Source organism: Castanea sativa, chromosome 4 (assembly GCF_040712315.1).
Source record: "Castanea sativa cultivar Marrone di Chiusa Pesio chromosome 4, ASM4071231v1".
Lineage (NCBI taxonomy): Eukaryota > Viridiplantae > Streptophyta > Magnoliopsida > Fagales > Fagaceae > Castanea > Castanea sativa.
Window position 1 is genome coordinate 30137676 of NC_134016.1, and position 18413 is coordinate 30156088.

An 18413-nucleotide genomic window follows, 5' to 3' on the forward strand; every position below is an offset into this window, starting at 1 on the left:
AATAGTAAGAACTCAGCATAGAGGATACTAAAATACTTAGTCTAGTGTATACCATTGTCTAGAATTATGTGTAACCACATTTCATCCCTTTAACAGGCTTATTTTGTAGTACCATGATAAAACACCCTCCGCATGGAATGCAAAGCTCGAAGCTAAGACAAGGTATTTATCAAACCACTATAAACCAAGAAATTCAATCTTGTAGGACCATGAAATAAATACTCTCCGCATGGAATGCTAAGTTCAAGACAAAGACAAAGTATATATTTCACACTACTATGAACCAACAATGGAGGCCGTGAAATCCAACCCTTGAATCTCTCTCCCACTAGATATTTTAAAATAAAGGTTTTTTTTAAAAAAACTAAGAATAATAATAATGCTAGACACGTTAAAAAGAAATAATTCTAATCTCATTAGGAATAAATTTCATTAAACTAGTATTAACGTATATAAATATATATAACGTAATAAAAACCTTTATTATATATAAAAATTTATATTATATATAATATAATATAATATACCAATTAATATATATAATATTTATTTAATTACATTGTATTATATATATACATATTTATTGGACATCAAGACAACGTCCAACAAGACAATTGCCATGGAATTGTCTTATTATTTATCATGGTGGGCCATCAAGGAATTGTATTTTAAGACAATCCATGAAGTTAAGTTTTGTCTCATGCAAATGACAACTTTATATGTAAAAGTTCATGCATGAACCGTGGGCCATCAAGGAATGGATCCCTTATATGATTAATATATAATATTCGGCCATGACCTTTTCTAAGGTATTCAAAATAACCAAGCCATGCGTGAAGTTAACCCGTGCAACTAAGAATTCAAGCAGTACAAAAACTGAAGTAGTTATCCTTTTCAAGCGGTTACTTCATCAATTAATAACTACCATGAGACATGCAATCCGTACATCAACTATGAAATAACAATCAATGCATCAACACTCAATTGTATTCATATCCAAGCAATTTTCTACAAGACACGGCTTCACACAAGAACAATATATCCTTGTGAAGAAACGGATATGCTTATACAAGTGATGCAATTCTCTTCATTATATTCATATGATGCAGAAAATTAAAACCACAAAGACAACGGTTTTTCTTAAATTCTAAAATTTAATCACATATTATACAATCATGATATGAAAACCTGGCTCTGATACCAATTGAAGGAAAAATTCTGATTTTGTATCTCATACAAAACCCACAGCGGAAGCAACGAACTAGGATCTATTTCATTCATGATTGATAACGTGCATTACATAAATTTCAGAATTTAAGAACAAGATAGCGTACCTTGGTGTGGGGAAATTCAAAACAAAGATTAGAAGCACTTGGGAACACTCTTAATCTTCACTCCAATTCCACTTTACGCCCAAGATGTGTGGTCTCTCAATCAGTTTTTCAAAGGGAGAATGAAAGTGTGTCTCACACTCTCTCACACACCGTTTTTTTTTTCTTTTCTAATCTCTTCTAATAAAAATTATGTATGTTTCTCCCATTATAACTAACTGATTATCTAATTGGGTTGGCCTATTGGGCCTTTCCAATTGGGCTTTAGTGTGTGGCTTGGAGTGGGACCAAAATGGACCAATAAGACACTAGCTTTAATGGGCCTTGGGCTTTTCCGTCAACTCTTGACAAGTCCAAAGTTACCATTAATTATATTTAATATCACTATATAAATATAATTTCACTCTAGGTCTTATTAATAAATTATATCCCAAGACTTTATTATACACGTAACCCCTTCATAAAATATTCGTAGTAACACAAAGTCATAAATGTAGACTGCCACTTTGTAAATTACTACATCTTATCCTTGAGTACCCGGTTTAATGCTTTAAAGTTATTCATTAGATATTTATGAAATCCAATTTCATAAATATATACTTTAGTAATTTCTTACTAAAGTGGTTATGTCTAACTCTCTGAATAACTGAAACCATTAAACTTATCTCAAGGGAATATTTTGTATCTCCATCAAGAGACTATGAATTCCATATTGAGAATATATGTTCCATTAACACTAAATGTGGCTGCCTAACATACTGAGGTTTTGACCGTAACTTTAGATCTCACTCCTGATATATCAAAGCAACCTACACTTCATGATCAGGTCCATTATTCTCTCAGGATTAAGAGTTCATGCAAATAGAAGTCGTGAGATTTATTATTCAATTGACAGTCATTAGGAGAACAATAAATCTCACAGCGGTCCTGTTTAATATGTTTTAACTCTTAAAACATATCAACATATCAACTAGAAGTCTTCACTTCCATGATCAAGACAAATCATCTTAGTTGACATGTTATAGTCTTCGTAGATGAAATGCCCAATTTCATCACCGACTACGAACTATAAATTCTGAGTTTACAAAGAACTTGTGATTTACATCTTCTATGACTTTTCACATAAATCACATACAATGCATCTCATGGACTATATGATAATGTCTCATATTCATGTTACCATTATTTTAGATAATAATAAAATAACTTTATCAATCACAATATTAAGTCATACATCATGTCATACATAAAGTCATACATAATATCATACATAGTATCATACAATAGGATTTAAGGGCACAAATCCTAACAGTTTTCACACACAACAAGCAATGTTTTTGCTATTTTTGATACATGTACAGGTACAATGTGATTTGACCATTACAAGGTTTACATGCGCTAATGTATGCTCACTAAACTGTCTAAACTTGTTTTTGAAATATAAAATTGATTAGCCTTGTTTAGTGTGTGTGTTTTGGATCTAAATGCATGACATTTTTCTTGTTGAGAGATGTTTTTGAGAGTTAAAATGTTGTTTGGATCCTTAGTTGAGTTGCATATTTGATTGCATTGATGTCTGTGTTTTTCTCTCATTGAAAAACTGTTTTTAAGCAATCTTAACAGCTTCTTGACACCTCTCGACAACTAGGCTATCTATCGAGCTCTTCAGCTTTTTCTTATTACAATCTCGATAGCTTCTCGATAGCTTCTTGATCCATGGAGAAAGTTTGTCTCCTTGACAGCTGCTTGATAGCTCATCGATCCATTGAGCTTGTTTTTGTTGTGGACACCTGCTCGATAGCTATATCTCTTCATGCCTTTAAAGCTCGACACCTCTCGATCTGTCGAGAATTATGAGACTTCTATATATACGTGCTTCGCGATTCCTGTCTCATTTATCTTCAATCTCTCTCGATAGACAGACTTCTCTCACACTCCTAAACTCTTCTCACTCAACCTGTTCATCTTCCCTACTCTTTCTTTGGTCTTTTCATTGCATATTTTATAGGTATGATCTCTTTTCAAGCATTTAATCATACATTTCATGCATTCTAACCTAGTTTTTGGGATTTGTTGAAAATTTTGGGGTTTTTCAAAATCAAAGAGTTTTTGTGTTTCTCTTTCTTCCTCTCTCTCTCTCTCTCTCTCTCTCTCTCTTGTTTACGTTAGTTGCATTATGGCACCTAAACGTAAGTCTACTCTGTCCTAGATCCCTCTTCGTTCCAAGGCATCCACTTCTTCTGAGTTCACTCTGTTTCATGTCTGGTTCTGTGATGAGAAGGCCAAATCGGACTTCTTTGAGAACTTTTCTAGACAAGGTGTTCATTCGGAACGCCAAGTCATTTTGTCGAACTTCTCCCACACTAACGTACCTACTGTCATTCATAGTAGGGGTTGGGAGTCACTGTGTGACGTCCCGATCACTTGTCCATCCGTGCTTATCCAAGAGTTCTACTCCAACATGCATGTATTTGATTATTTAGTACCTTAGTTTTCCAGTCGCGTTTGAGGTACGCGCATCGTGGTTACTTCGGATATCGTATTCGACGTGCTCCATGTCCCTAGGTAGCGCATCCTAACTACCCTGGTTGTGAGCGTCTTAAGACTGTGTCTAAAGACGAGCTTATGTAAGCTTTTTGTAAGCGTCCTTCTGATTGGGGTAATCGTCAGTTCACTCCTTGTTCGGCCTTTGCCAAAGGTCCTCATTTCTTAACATGGTTATTACTTTTGTCTTGCATCCTCTTTCTCATTATAACTTTATTATAGAGCCTCGTGCTTGATTTTTGCTTTCTCTTTTAGAGCATCTTACTATAGATTTTCCCTCTCATTTCATTATTTCCCTTTCTCGTTTCCAACCACTTCCATGTCATGTGTGCCATAGATGTCGCTACCATTAAACGGAGCAAGGTGTAGCTACGTTCGAGGCGGTCCAAGTCGACAGCTTCTCCCATTCCTTCAACTCCATCTACCTCCGCTTTCTCTTCTTCTGTGGGTGGTGTGACTTTTGATGCGATCATGGTGCAACTTTAGCGCATGGATACTCACCTTGACACTCTCAGTGATGAGTTGTGTCTGGTGAACACCCGTGTTAGCCGTATTGCTAGACGACAGGCTTGCCTTGGTGGCTTCGTAGAGTCTCCCTCTCCTCCTCCTAAGGCAACCGAGGACGATGATGACTCCGACGACGATGATGATGATAGGGATGGTGATGCGAGCTTTTCCGATGATGACAAGATGTCTACTTGATACTCTTACCCTTTGTCACTTGTGACAAAAAAGGAGAGTAGTTTTGGGATGAGAGTAGTCATACTCATAGGAGATTTTTGCTAGGGAGAGTGTTCATGTTTTTGAAGGATGTAGTAAGGATTTTGATGTATCTTTTTCTTTTCTTTCTATTTTAGATACATTCTTCTTGTACATGGGTCTTATGACCATTTGACATACATTGTACTTATATTTAGTTTATATATATGCTGATGTATGTTATTTCACTTATTGCTCCATGTGTTGTTTCTTTTCTCTCTTTATACACATGTTTCTTATTATTTGTATGCAATATTTTATTTCTGTTTCACACATATATGCCTTGATGAGTTTTGTTTAAGTGTTTCAGAAGTACAGGTTGTCAAAGTCTTCTTTGCCATGAACTCTCTTCTTGCAAAGTTTTTCAAGAGTTTGTGTTAGGATAGAATTTATTGTACGTAACAAGTGAGTATGAGTTGAGTGATTTATGACTCCACTTATATGTTCATTTGTTTGTTGTGGTTTTGTTATGGATTGTCAAAGGGGGAGATTGTTAGGACATATGTGATTGGATGTTAGGAATATGTGTCAACATTTTATGTATTGGCTAATCCTTTAACAAAACACACTTTACTTGTAATTGAGTAGATCTAGAATGTGTTTAATGCTTCAAGAAACAAGGTTTCAAGTTCAAGTGTTAAAGCCATGCAAGTCTGTCCAAGAAACAAGTGAAGAAGTGTTGTTCATTAAAACTTGACAGCTAGCATCTATCGAGGTTTAAAAGAGTTGTTTAAGCCTAAGACTCGATAGTTGCTCGATAGATAGGGTATTTGTCGGGGTTTATGAAAAATAGATTTTCAGTTCTGATTTTCATCCAATCCGCGAATATATGTTTAAGCTTTCTTTTCTCACAACTCTAAACATATATAAGGATTATTTTAAGGGCCGTATCAGGTTGCATCGCCAAGAGCACAATTGCATAAGAGCAAAATTACGCAAGTATGATCGGAAACCTAGTTTGCCCTAGTTCTTGAAGAAGCTGTTGTGTTTGTACACTGTAGGGTTTTGTGACCAAGTAACTTCATGATCTTCATCAGTTGATGAACAGAAGAACTTTGCAGCTAACATCCTTCTCAAGTTGGTGACAAAGTTGCATACTGGGATCAGTACATCTATTGGTTAGTCACGTATTGGGAGCCGTGCAATACAAGGAGAGATTGTCACTACAGAACAAATCCAATTGGGTATTGGGGGAAAGGTTCAACTGTAGGTTGGTTTAAGGTATTGAGATTCCTTTACTTGTAACCGTTTGTTTTGATAATAGTGGATTCTTAAGAGTGGTGACTTTAAAATCACCCAGTGGGGTTTTTGCTGTGTAGGTTTTTCCTATTCATAAACAAATCATTGTGTCATTTAATTTCCACTGCATATTTAGTTAATTGGTGATTTATTTGTGCTGCCACGCTTGTTGCATGAAATTGAACCTAATTAAGTCACTTGGCTAATTAATTGGTTAATTTATCATTAGGGGTCAATACATTTTTAGTCTATCAAAGACTTAAACTGGATAATTATTTAGTCAAAATTCAAGTGCAACAATAATCATGGATAAGAAATAAAATAGATAAATAACAAAAATACACACACACACATACCGGTGGTATATGTTTAGGGAGTTAAAACCCGATAGGCAAAAATACTATAGGTACCCAATTGTAGTTAAACTAAGTACTCTAGCCCCCGATCCTGCTAGCAACTGCAGACCCTTGCCTTTTTTATTCACACCCACTTGATGTTGCCAGTCGGTCCACTGACCGCAAAATCGATCTCTCAGTTAGTCCAAGGCTTCTTGAAGGTTTGATGTCTTCTTGGTGTTTCCAGCAACACTTCCAACATAATTAAGGTAATCTTTGTGTTTGGAACACTCAAACTCTCAAGGATGTTCAATAGAGAGGTGGAAGGCAAATATTATTTCTCTCAAGGTTTTTTTTATTGTTTAGTAGCCTTTTTTTTTTTTTTTAATTATAAGATGGCTTTAGGCTTGAGGTGGCTACACAAACTACCCTAGAAGCAAATATTAGAATTTCCATAATAGGGTCTTGGTTGGCCAAGTGTCTACCATGAGTTTTTGTCTAAATCTTCCATATCGCATGACTCAAACTCGAATCTTGCTTGGCTGAGGTCTTTAGTCTTCTACAATGAACATAAGATTCAAAATTATGCCATTATTACCACGATTCACATTAGAATTACAAATTCTAAAAATTACAAGTAAATTTGTCATGAAATTAGACAGCCCTAAAATTAATAATGTCATGGATTGGATCTTTTACTCTAGTGGAAGATAAAAGATAATGCTTCTAGCCCATACTATCTGCATAATAGGGACAACCCTAGAAGCTTGCTTGTGACCCAATCTCTCATAAGGGATATCCAACCTGGACTAGATCATTCTTGATTGTTACTCAAGGAAAATAACAAAGTTGGCGTTTTAATGGATCAATTTCACCACTATAAGATAAATCTACCCCACTATGCATGGACCAGGTGCAATACCATGGTCATTTCTGTTGAAGCTAAGAAGAAATCATAGTAGTCACAGCAAAGTGGTGCGAGGAAGAAGATGATGCCTGACGATGTCGTTCGATTAAAACATTTGTCGAATTTTTTTTTGCGAAAATTATTGAAATAAAAAAAATGTTCGATAGAAAAGCAAGTTGATCGGTTAATTCAATAATAATTCCATAATAAATGGGGTTTCGTGCTATACTAGATTTCGTTGGTACCATCCAATTGAATCAAATCAAATTCAATTGTTTCTTTATTCAATTTCAATGAGTTAATTTTCAAGTTCAACCAACTTATTTTCAAAATCTTAGGTGGATCAATAAAAGTCCTGAGAAAGTCTTTCATTTGACTATCATTATAGACAATATCATCCATATTATTTATTGAATTCGAACCGGAACTCTATTTCTATTCACGATTCATTTATTTTTCTATCTTATTGGTGCCCTTATCTCATTTCTTAGCTAATATTGCAGCCTATCGATTTATGCCTAGCTGCCTTCAGTCAGTTAGTTCAAACGTAGCATTTCATTAAGTGATAGGAGAGGCCAAATGCTGTGTTTTATTTAAGCTAGATATGCTTAACTTAGCATGACGTCGCATTGATTGTTTACAACTACTCAGACTTCCTTGGTGCGAAAATTAGTTTCTGAGTTCGCTTTTTTGTTGAAATTATAGGAACCAATAATTATTTAGTTACAATTAATGATGTACTATAAATATAGAACATATATTCATAAACAAATTAAGCAAGATCAATTTTTACATTCCTTCAAGATTTTCTCTCTTCCTCTCTCTCTCTCTCTCTCTCTCTCTCTCTCTCTCTCTCTCTCATTTTCTTTTTTTCTTCTTTTGCTATACCTGCTCTAGATTCTGCAAATACTGTTTCTGCAGATCCTGTGGCTGTAGTTCCTGATTCCTTGCCTATTCTTATTAATCCCACTTCCAGTTCTAATACCCACCCTATGTAGACCAGATCTAAAAGTGGTATCACTAAACTTAAGCTATGCTATAAGGCGATTCTTGATTACACATATGCTGAACCACCCATATATAAAATTTCCTCTCAATATCCTCAGTGGTGTGAGGCTATGGATACTGAGTTTCAAGCATTGCAAAGGCATGAACCATGGACTTTGGTTCCTACTCCTCCACATGTCAATTTGGTAGGCTGTAAATGGGTGTTTAAGCTTAAACTGAATAGTGATGACACAATTGCAAGGTACAAGGCTTGTTTGGTAGCAAAAGGCTTTCACCAACAAGCTGGCATTGACTACACTAAATCATTTTGCCCAATTGTTAAGCCAACCACTGTTAGAGTTTTAGCAATTGCTATGAGTTTCAACTAGTCCATAAGGCAACTTAATGTTTCAAATGCCTTCTTACATGGTCATCTTAAGAAGGAAGTGTTCATGCAACAGCCACCAGGGTATGTAGATCCAATTCATCCCAACTATGTCTGCAAGCTAAGGAAATCTCTTTATGGTTTAAAACAAGCTCCTAAAGCTTGGTTTGAGAGGTTTACATTTCATTTGCTGCACTTGGGATTCATTGCTTCTCTTGCTGATAGTTATCTCTTTATCTTTCAATCCAAGACTACCATTACCTACCTTTTACTATATGTTGATGACATAATCATTACTAGGAATAGTTATCTAAAAATTTCCTATCTTATCTCTGCACTTGGGGTTGCCTTTGAAATTAAAGACTTGGGGCCACTCAGCTACTTTCTGGGAATTCAGAGCACTCCTACGAAATTTGGTCTCACTCTAAATCAATCTAAGTATGCTTTAGATGTCCTTCACATGTTTCATATGGAAAATTCTAAGCCTGCTGCTCTTTTGTTCGATTTACTCCATATGAGGGTGTTGCTTTGTTTGATCCTACTGAGTACAGGAGCATGGTAGGGGCCCTTCAATACCTCACCTTTACTCGTCTTGATCTTGCATTTAGTGTGCATCAATTATGTTAGTTTATGAGCAAGCCTTCTACTTCTCATTTGGAGGCAGCAAAGAGAGTTCTTCGCTATGTCAGGGGCACCTTGGATTATGGTATTCATTTTTCTCATGGACCTTTGACCCCACTACCTTTAATGATGCTGATTGGGCAAGTGACCCAACGGATCATCGCTCCACTACTAGTTATCTGGATTTTCTTGGCCCAAGTCCCATATTCTGGTCCACCAAGAAGCAACCCATTGTGTCACGCTCTTTGACAGAAGTTGAATATCGAGCCTTAGCTACCACTACTGCTGAATTATCTTGGCCGTGTCTACTTTTTAAAGAGCTTCAAATATTTCTTTCACATGTGCCTCTGCTGTGGTGTGATAATGTGTCTGCCATTGCCTTATCCGCTAACCCTATGTTTCACCCCAGATCAAAACATATTGATGTCGACTATTGTTGGGTTAAGATAGCTTGACTCAGGTTAATTAATTCAATTACTAAAGTTGATTAATTAGGTTCAATTGCATGCAAATCGTGGAGGCACCAACAAATCACCAAAATACTAAATGCAGCGGAAAATAAATTAGACACGGTAATTTGTTGACAAATGGGGAAAACCTTGCAAGTCAAAAACCCCACTTGGTGATTTTAAGGCCACCGCTCCCAAGGAATCTTACCAACTACCCTTGGCCTATCTTGAAATACCAACCTACAGTTGAACCTTTGCTCCAATACCTAATTGTACTTGATCTTGTAGTAGCCTTCATTTCCTTGATGCACAAACCTCCAATTTGTGACTAACCCTTTTGCATGGATCCTAAGTACGTGACTAAGTCCAGCAACTTGAACAGATGTTGTTGGCTGTAAAGTTCTTCATTTTATCAACAATGAAGATCTAAAAGCACTCGGTTACATAACCCTAAAGCGTACAAATGCAGTAGCTTCACATAGAGAAAATAAGTATTTTGGTCTCCGTATCCTTATATGACGGTTTTTAAAATAAGTCTTATATATGTCTAAGGTTGTGAGAAAAGAAACCCCAAATAAATATACAAAACTGGGCTGAATTTCAAGTCTAGAAATTCTGAAATCGTAATTCTCGATAGATCGAGCTGCTGTTGACCTTTCTATCGTGCTTCACAATAAGTCTCAATAGTAGGCATCTGCTGAGACTTAATGAACAATTTTTCTTCACTTGTTTCTTAGACCAATCTTCATATCTTTAATAGTTGACTTGAACAACATGTTGTTTGAAGTACTAAACCCATCTTAGATCTACCTAATTACAAGTAAAGTGCATTTTGTCAAAAGATTAGCCAATTATACAAAATATGACCCTAACAACTATCATTATGTTCGTGGAAAGGTTCTGCGCAAGGATCTGTGTGTTAGCTTTGTTTCTGGTTAAGACAATTTGCTTGATGTGTTTACAAAGCCTTTGACAGCTCCTCTGTTTCTTCTTCAACTTCGCAAACTCTTGGTGGAGTTTTCACCCAATCGTTTGAGAGGGGGGGGGGGATGTTGAAGCTAAGAAGAAATCACAGTAGTCATAGCAGAGTGGAGTGAGGAAGAAGATGATGCCTGACGACATCATTCGATTAAAATAGCTGCCTTCAGTCAGTTAGTTCAAATGCAGCGTTTCATTAAGTGACAGGAGAGGCCAAATGCAGTTCTTTATTTAAGCTAGATATGCTTAACTCAACATGACGTTGTATTGATTATTTACAACTACTTAGGCTTCCTTGGTGTGAATATCAGTTTTTGAGTTTGTTTGTTCTATTGAGATTTTGTTAAGCTTCCTCCCTTAATCCAAGGATCCTTTCCGTGATTATAGGAACCAATAATTATTTAGTTATAGTTAATGATGTACTATTAATATAGAACAGATATTCATAATCAAATTAAGCAAGATCAATTTTTACATTCCTTCAAGATTTTCTCTCTTCCTCAATTTTTTTAGACACAAGATTTTGAAATGACCTTTTCATATAATGAATAATTTTATTAGGTTTTACTAATGTGTGCTCTTAGGATATACATTAATAAACCATTTAAAAAAACTCTTTATGAAAAAAGGAAAAAGTTACTACCTTTTGTAATAGTTTTTTCAATTCCCCATAAAATGTTTCTAAAAATGGATGACTAATGTGTACCCTTAGGGCACATATTAACCAGATCCAATTTTATTATTAAATAAAATGTCATATTTTTACCACAATTATCTTACATTTCAAATTATGACCGATTAAATATAACTTTCATTTTCATGTTAATCAATAACTTTTTCTCCGTCACTCATCTACTGCAAGAACAATTATGGCATAGATTGCAGCATTTTACATGTACTTAGAATTTTTGTCCAATGATAAACGTGTAAGGAATTGTCAGTTCCCACTTGTCTTGCACTGACGAATAAAAATTGACAAATACTGACGCAGATTATCACTTCTTATCGCCTAAAATATGTGGACCTCACCTGTTGGAGGAGGATCGAATAGTCCTCACATAAATAAACAAATGTATTGCAGCTAAACACGTGTTAATTTAGCAACCAATCATATTGGCTTCAGTTTCATTGTACACAGAGGCAGAGCTAGGGGGTCGCTGGGGTGGGGGCAATTGCTTCCCCTAGCTCCTTGAAAAAAATCCTTGAAGTAGGTATATTATGAATTATTTTTTGGTACTTTACCTAGATAAAAAAAGACTCAACTTTAATACATGTATAGACCCTTAACACCAAGAAAGTAGGAAAAAAAAAACTTTTTCCCACATACCAAATCATATCACTTTTTCAGCAAATATACTATTCTTATTAGTTTTATCTCACCATGTACTCTTCACTCATTTCATTGTTCTCTTCTTTCTCAATCATTAGTTTTAGTTTACTATTCACAACTTTTCTTGTGGAGTAATGCCATGAATATTACAAATTTTACAAATTGACATATTATCAATCATAAAAACATTCATTCAAACATTTATTTATTATATTGTTTAAGTGTCATACATTCTTGTCACATTAGTTTGTAAACTTTTTATAGTAGAATTTATAGTCATTTTAGCTTTGAGAAATTATATGCTTATAACATTTTAACAACACTTCACAAGAAATCTTAAGTAACAGGTTGTTATTAGTTGTTATTAGTGAGCAAAAAAATTAATTTTAGTAGTGGGTTGAAATTTGAACCAGTAACAACTTCTCATTTATGATTTATTGTGAAAATATTATAAAAATTTTACTTATTACTATTTTTTCATTGCAATTCAACTAGTGATCCCCGTAAGTAACACATAATTATTAGGAAAAAAAAAAAATACTTCATATCCTTTTAATACTATTTTGATTTTGTCCCCTGACTCCGCCACTGTTTGTACGCAAACTTTCCTCATAAATCATTATCTACGTACTGTCTCTTTCCTAAGATTTTGTTTTCCCAACCTCGAAACAACTCTCCTCAATCCCGTCTACCTGCTGTCTTTTCCTTAAGATTTTGTTTTACTACCAACCCTGGTTTCGTGGTCCAATCAGTCGAGTGTATGGATTGTATCAAATGTCTACTGGTGTAAATGAATAATTATCAATGTTTACATTTGTTGATCAGGAAAAGTCAATCCAAAATAAATAAAAATTAACTCAACAGTTTAAAATTTGGCTCAAAACAAGAGAAAAAATCAGCTTTAAGTTGGACAGGAAAAATTCAAAATTTTAAAAAATATACTAGTTCAAAACTGCTTAAACCGCACCTCATTATTGCACTGTATTTATGACTGCAAAATTGTGTTTTTGGTCAAATCGCGTTACAAAGTATAGTGCTAAAAATAGCCCAAAATCATATCGAAGGTACCACAAACAATCCTAGCTGGGTGTGTAATGAGTGTTTTTTTTTTTTTTTAAATAATAAATTTTTAAGATATGATTTCCATACTATTGTTGAAATCATGCAGTGTAATTGCAAATGTGTCTTGAAGATATAATTTCAGGATCAGCACTGAAGACTTGATTTCAACTTTTTTGAAGCCATCATGTTCAGAAAGGCACATGCTACAAATTATTTTAGGAATTTGCCCTATATATATATATGTGTGTGTGCGCGCGTGTGTATATATATATATATATATATATATATATATATATATATATATATAACAGAAGTCCCCAGTTTATGACATTCTATTTATAAGAGCGCAAAATACATTTGAATCCAAAACAACAAGTTAGTATAATATATTATTCTAGGTAACTTGAGTTGATTTGATGTTCCAATGTTTTCAACTCTTCCCAGGGAAGTATGGAACCTTTTCTTTTGGCCTGGAACATAATTAGACGAGACTCCAATAATGAGAATAAAAATCTTGGCCTTACATTTAATGGTCGAGCATAAACTTGAATGCTAGGAGCACACTTCTTCTAATAAGTAAATTTTTTTTTGAAGATTATTATATTGCTATTGGATTGCAAATTTAATTGAGTAGGCGATAAGTTGGCATAGCATACAAGTGCTTGGCTCTCCGCATTGATAGCCCAAACTTCTCAGTCATGTCCAAGTCATTAGGCAACATGCCACTAGGAAGGGCCCAGTGAAAGCAATGCAATAATTGAGCTAGAACATATTTGATAGTTGTAAGACCTAGATGTATTCCAGGGCAACCTCTTCGACCGGACCCAAATGGGATAAGTTGGAAGTCATGTCCCTTGAGGTCTACATTACTATTTATGAATCTTTCAGGATAAAATTCTTCCACATTATTAGACCACACATAAGGATCTCTTCCAATAGCCCAAATATTTATTATTATTCGCGATTTCTTGGGGACATAATATCCATTTAATTCAATGTCCTCCATGGATTCATGTGGGACTAGTAATGGTCCAATAGGATGTAGTCTTAAGCTTTCCTTCACCACCATATCCAAGTATGTTAAATTTGCCAAATCTGTCTCCTCCACCATCCTATTCATCCCTACTACACCTTCCAACTCTGCTTGTACTTGTTTTACCACTCGTGGATGCCTCAAGAGTTCAGAAAAGGTCCACTCAATTGTAGCAGCTGAAGTGTCATATGCACCTGAAATCATGTCTATTATGATAGCCTTTATTTTTGTTCGATCCAATATGTATGCATGCTCATCATGGGGATTCATGGGTTGGTTCATCAAAGAAAGTAACATGTCTATAAAGTCCATTTGACGATCTTGTTGACCACTTGGAATGTTTTCATGCTCCTTGATGATATTCTCTAAGACTATATCTAGAGCCCTGCTAACCTTCTTCATTCGCCGTGTCAATCCCTGAGGGCATTTGAATGATAGAAAATCACTAAGTCAATAATAACAGTTCTCAAAATGTAAATAATTGAGGAAATATTTTTGTTAAAAAGTGAAACAGTTTTGTTAGTGTTTCACCAATTTCAATTAAAATAAACCTAACAAATTCATTGATGTGGTAATTATTTGTGGATGAAGCTACATTAGCATCTCATACTAGTTGTAACCACCTCAATTCCTTAATTGAATGTTTGATTCAAAAAATAAAATAAAAATAAAACAAACAAACCCAAAAAAAAGGTGTTTAGTTAATTTTTGGAATACTGTTGTGAATTCTATTTTATTATTATTGTTATATTATATCCATTAGATCTCAATAATAGTTTATATTTAAAGGAGGAGATACAAAGTTTGATTCAAAATAGTAGCATGATTTGTTAATTTAAAATTAAATTATTAAGTTAAAACACATGAATGAAATATGTGTTAAATTATCAATCTGTTGTTTTCAGATTTCCCCAAGGTTTAATGAATCTAATTTGTATGAGTTTCTAAATGAAAATCATTCTTTATAATTAACCCAAATAGAATTTGGCTAAGGAAGTGAGCAACAATTAAGAACTAGCCAATAAAAAAATTATAAAGATTAGAGATTTGTAAGAGTTTAGCTTACCTTCCGTTCTTTTTTAACTGAACAAGTCATTTTGTTTTAAATATATAATGACAAGTGGTAGTGAGTTTTAATCTGCACATTTTATTTAGTTATTGGATGACGTGAAAGTTTTTCATTAAAACAAAGACAGATTCCAATTAAAAAGTACTAGAGGTAAGCCAAACTCGAAATGTAAAACCTAAAAAGAAATAGAGGTGTTAAGTCTACAATATTTTTATAGCAAATCATAAATGAAAAGTTGTTATTGATTTTAGTTTAAATTCTAAACTTAAACTACTTTTTTATTCATTCGTAACAACTAACAACAACCTACCATTCAGTGGCGGCGCCACGTTTGGTTCAGGGTGTTCCTAGGAACACCCTGACCTAAAAAAAACAAAAAAATTATATATAATAATTTAAAATTTTTTATTTACCTACCTTTAAAAAAAAATTAGGAACACTCTCAAAAAATTTAGGAACACCCTCAAACCTTTTTATACCAAACAAATTTTGAACTAAAATCTAAAAAAAAAAAAAAAATTGTAACAGAAAATCTAAAAAAAAAAAATTTGTAATAGAAAATATGTGAAAAAATGATTATGAAATAAGAAATATCTCTTAATTTGGGCGAAGAGCCGATCAAGGTTTTGGAGGAAACAGAGAAAGAGAGGAAACTGCATCTGCCGCTGCTTCTTCTTTAGAGTGAGAGAGAGATTTGAGCAATTTGTTTAGACATTTTAGATAAGAAGAGGATAGGACATTCTTTTTAAAAAGTTTGGTATAAATGTGGATGGATATCCTTTGGTCACGTTGATGGTTTGGTGTGGAGAGGCAGACCACTTTACTTTACTTTTTTTTTTTTTTTTGATGAGAAATACGTTTGTGATTACGTGGGTTTGAGTGGTCAATAATCAAAGGCAAAGAATTTGAATTATTGGCACTTTGTACAGCGGTAAGGTTATTGCGCTCGGAAAAGTTTAAGATCACATAATTTTTGACAATTTTTTATTATAATTGTGACTAAATAAAGTGTAATTGGTAAAAAAAAATTGTGCGTTCATATGTAAGTGATAGTTAACCACTCACAATCTTTCATGTTAGAGTTGTGGCAAAAAAGTTGTGGAATAATTTGTGGTCCTAAAACCACTCTATTGCAATATTCAAGAAAAACATAAAATATTTTTATAATAAATACAATTTTTTTAGAAGAAATATTTAGATGTGAAATTATATTAACATAGATAAATATTTTTAAATTAAATAATAGTTTTGTTAAAAATACTGAAAATTATATATGATTATAAAACTTTAAAATCATAACCTTTTTTTTTTTGTAGTTTGTTTAGGTTAACTTCTTTTTCTTCCTCTAAAAAATGATAATGTATTTTTCTTTTAATTTGAGTTAAATTTAACATGAAAATACTTCTAAAATTTTATATCTTTTTTTAGTAAATATCAGTAGCTATATTCTTATTTATTTAATTTTATTATTTTTTAAAATTATTTATTTATTAATTCAATTATTTATGACGTCACCGGTTTGACCACCGATCAGACACAGAAAACCAGTAACCATTCTCTTTTTCGGATCTTTCACCGTACCCATTTTTAAAACCATGGTAGGGGTGGATGGGGGCATGAGGCCGAGGTGGGATATTTAAATTGGGAGAAGTAAATGCACATGGGGTGTGTGCTAGTGCAACTAATAAATAATAATTTAATTAACCAATAATTGATTGGGGAAGCAACTAATAAAAAATAATTAATAATTTAATTAACTAATACATTATAAAAGACAAACAAATTAAATTATGTTAGGCTAAACAACAATTAATAATTTTATAATTAATGAAACAACAATATAACAAATTATAATTTATAAAAAACAGACAAATTAATGAAACAACAAACAACAATAATTAATAATTTTATTAATATTTCAAATGAACTTATAGTTTATTGTTTATTCTTTTGCTAAAATTATAGACAATATTTGATAAAAAAAACCACATACCAAAGGAACACCCTGAAAAAAATTCTTGAAATCGCCACTGTTGCCATTTATAATTTGTTATAAAAATATTATAAAAATGTTATGAATATAACATTTAAAAAAAAAAAAAAAAAGTCAAAAGTACTGATTTTTCCTTTTTAGATACTGCGAGTGATAAATCAATGGCTGGGATTTCCAAATGGGGGACAAAGTTCAGTAAATAGTAACAAATACAAACCTGTAGATCTAGTGCCCCAAGGTAAGGAACATAATCTGCTAGATTGAAAGCCCCCGCCAAGTAAAAGGTCTCCTCAATAATCGCCTTCAAGTCGAATCTGTCATCTCTACTTCGCCCAAATATCATTCTACATGAGGTTTCCTCGATAAGTTCACAAACTTTTCTACTAAGGTCCACAACCTCATGCGCCGCCGCAGCGTTTTTGAGCGACTGCACCAATGATCCTACCTCCTCCTTCCTCATGGGTGCAAATGACTCAATTTTTGGAGCAGTAAGAAGTTGCAACGTACATATTTTCCTAACGTTGCGCCAACCTGGTCCATACTCGGTGAAAACCAAACCCGTGTTACCACAAGCCAAGTACTTAGAGATTTGGAGTTTAGGTCGGCTAGCGAAAATGGTATCATGGGTCTTTAAAAATAGCTCAGCGGCTTGGGGTGATGAGACCACAATAGTTGGGACATGACCAAGCCGCAATGACATGATAGGTCCGTATGTTTTTGCTAAGCTTTGGAGGGCACGGTGAGGGAGGTCACCTAGCATGTGAAGGTTACCGATAATTGGTAAGGCCCAAGGACCTGGTGGGAGTTTACGCTCATTTTTTGGGCGTGATAGGATGTATATGAATGTCCATACAGATCCAAGGAGTAGTAAGAGAATGGTTAATGTTAATGGATACATTGGGAGTGTTGGGAATGGGCAAGAGTGTTTGGGGATTATAAACTCTTTAGAGTTTGGAAAATCCAAACCATGACACAACTTTTGGGGCAGAAAATTAGTTACATGACGTTGCATGAGACATGAAAAGTCATTACCAGCTTCTCACTTTTGTCAAAATGTTTACAATACCAATTCTAAGATAGCACGTCTCTAGGAAAATATTTCTAACTGAAACCCCATTCATTTTGGAAATATGTTTCACGACAAAACGTCTCCTAGCAGCCAGAGCCAGTAGACCAAATAAAAGCCAGACTATTCTACTACTTTGGTTGGGTAGAAAAGCTAGACTAATATATATATATATATATATATAGACTAGTCAATCGGAGTTTTTCGGAGTTTTTCAAAGTTGATATCTCTAGCTCATTTTCGCACCTTTTTTCTACCCAACCAAAGTATTAGTCTAGCTTTTCAACTCCACACACACACACACACACACACACACACACACACA

At 34.1% G+C, this 18413-nt stretch overlaps 1 protein-coding gene across 1 annotated transcript; it reads right to left on the reverse strand.

Annotated features, from left to right (window-relative positions):
* Positions 1 to 13269: 13269 nt before the first annotated feature.
* Positions 13270 to 17946, reverse strand: LOC142630299 (cytochrome P450 CYP736A12-like). The gene is made up of 2 exons (XM_075804277.1): positions 17240 to 17946; positions 13270 to 14377 (listed from the first exon to the last, which is right to left on the reverse strand). The coding sequence occupies exons 1-2, from the start codon at positions 17918 to 17920 to the stop codon at positions 13550 to 13552; spliced, it is 1509 nt and encodes a 502-aa protein (XP_075660392.1). The 5' UTR covers positions 17921 to 17946; the 3' UTR covers positions 13270 to 13549.
* Between the last annotated feature and the right edge of the window lie 467 nt (positions 17947 to 18413).

Excerpts from the sequence above, each read along its gene's own strand:
- LOC142630299 (XM_075804277.1), bottom strand. The coding sequence starts at position 17,920 with ATGTATCCATTAACATTAACCATTCTCTTACTACTCCTTGGATCTGTA. Across the intron at positions 14,378-17,239 it reads TTGGGGCACTAGATCTACAG|GGATTGACACGGCGAATGAA; the intron begins GTTTGTATTTGT and ends AAATGCCCTCAG.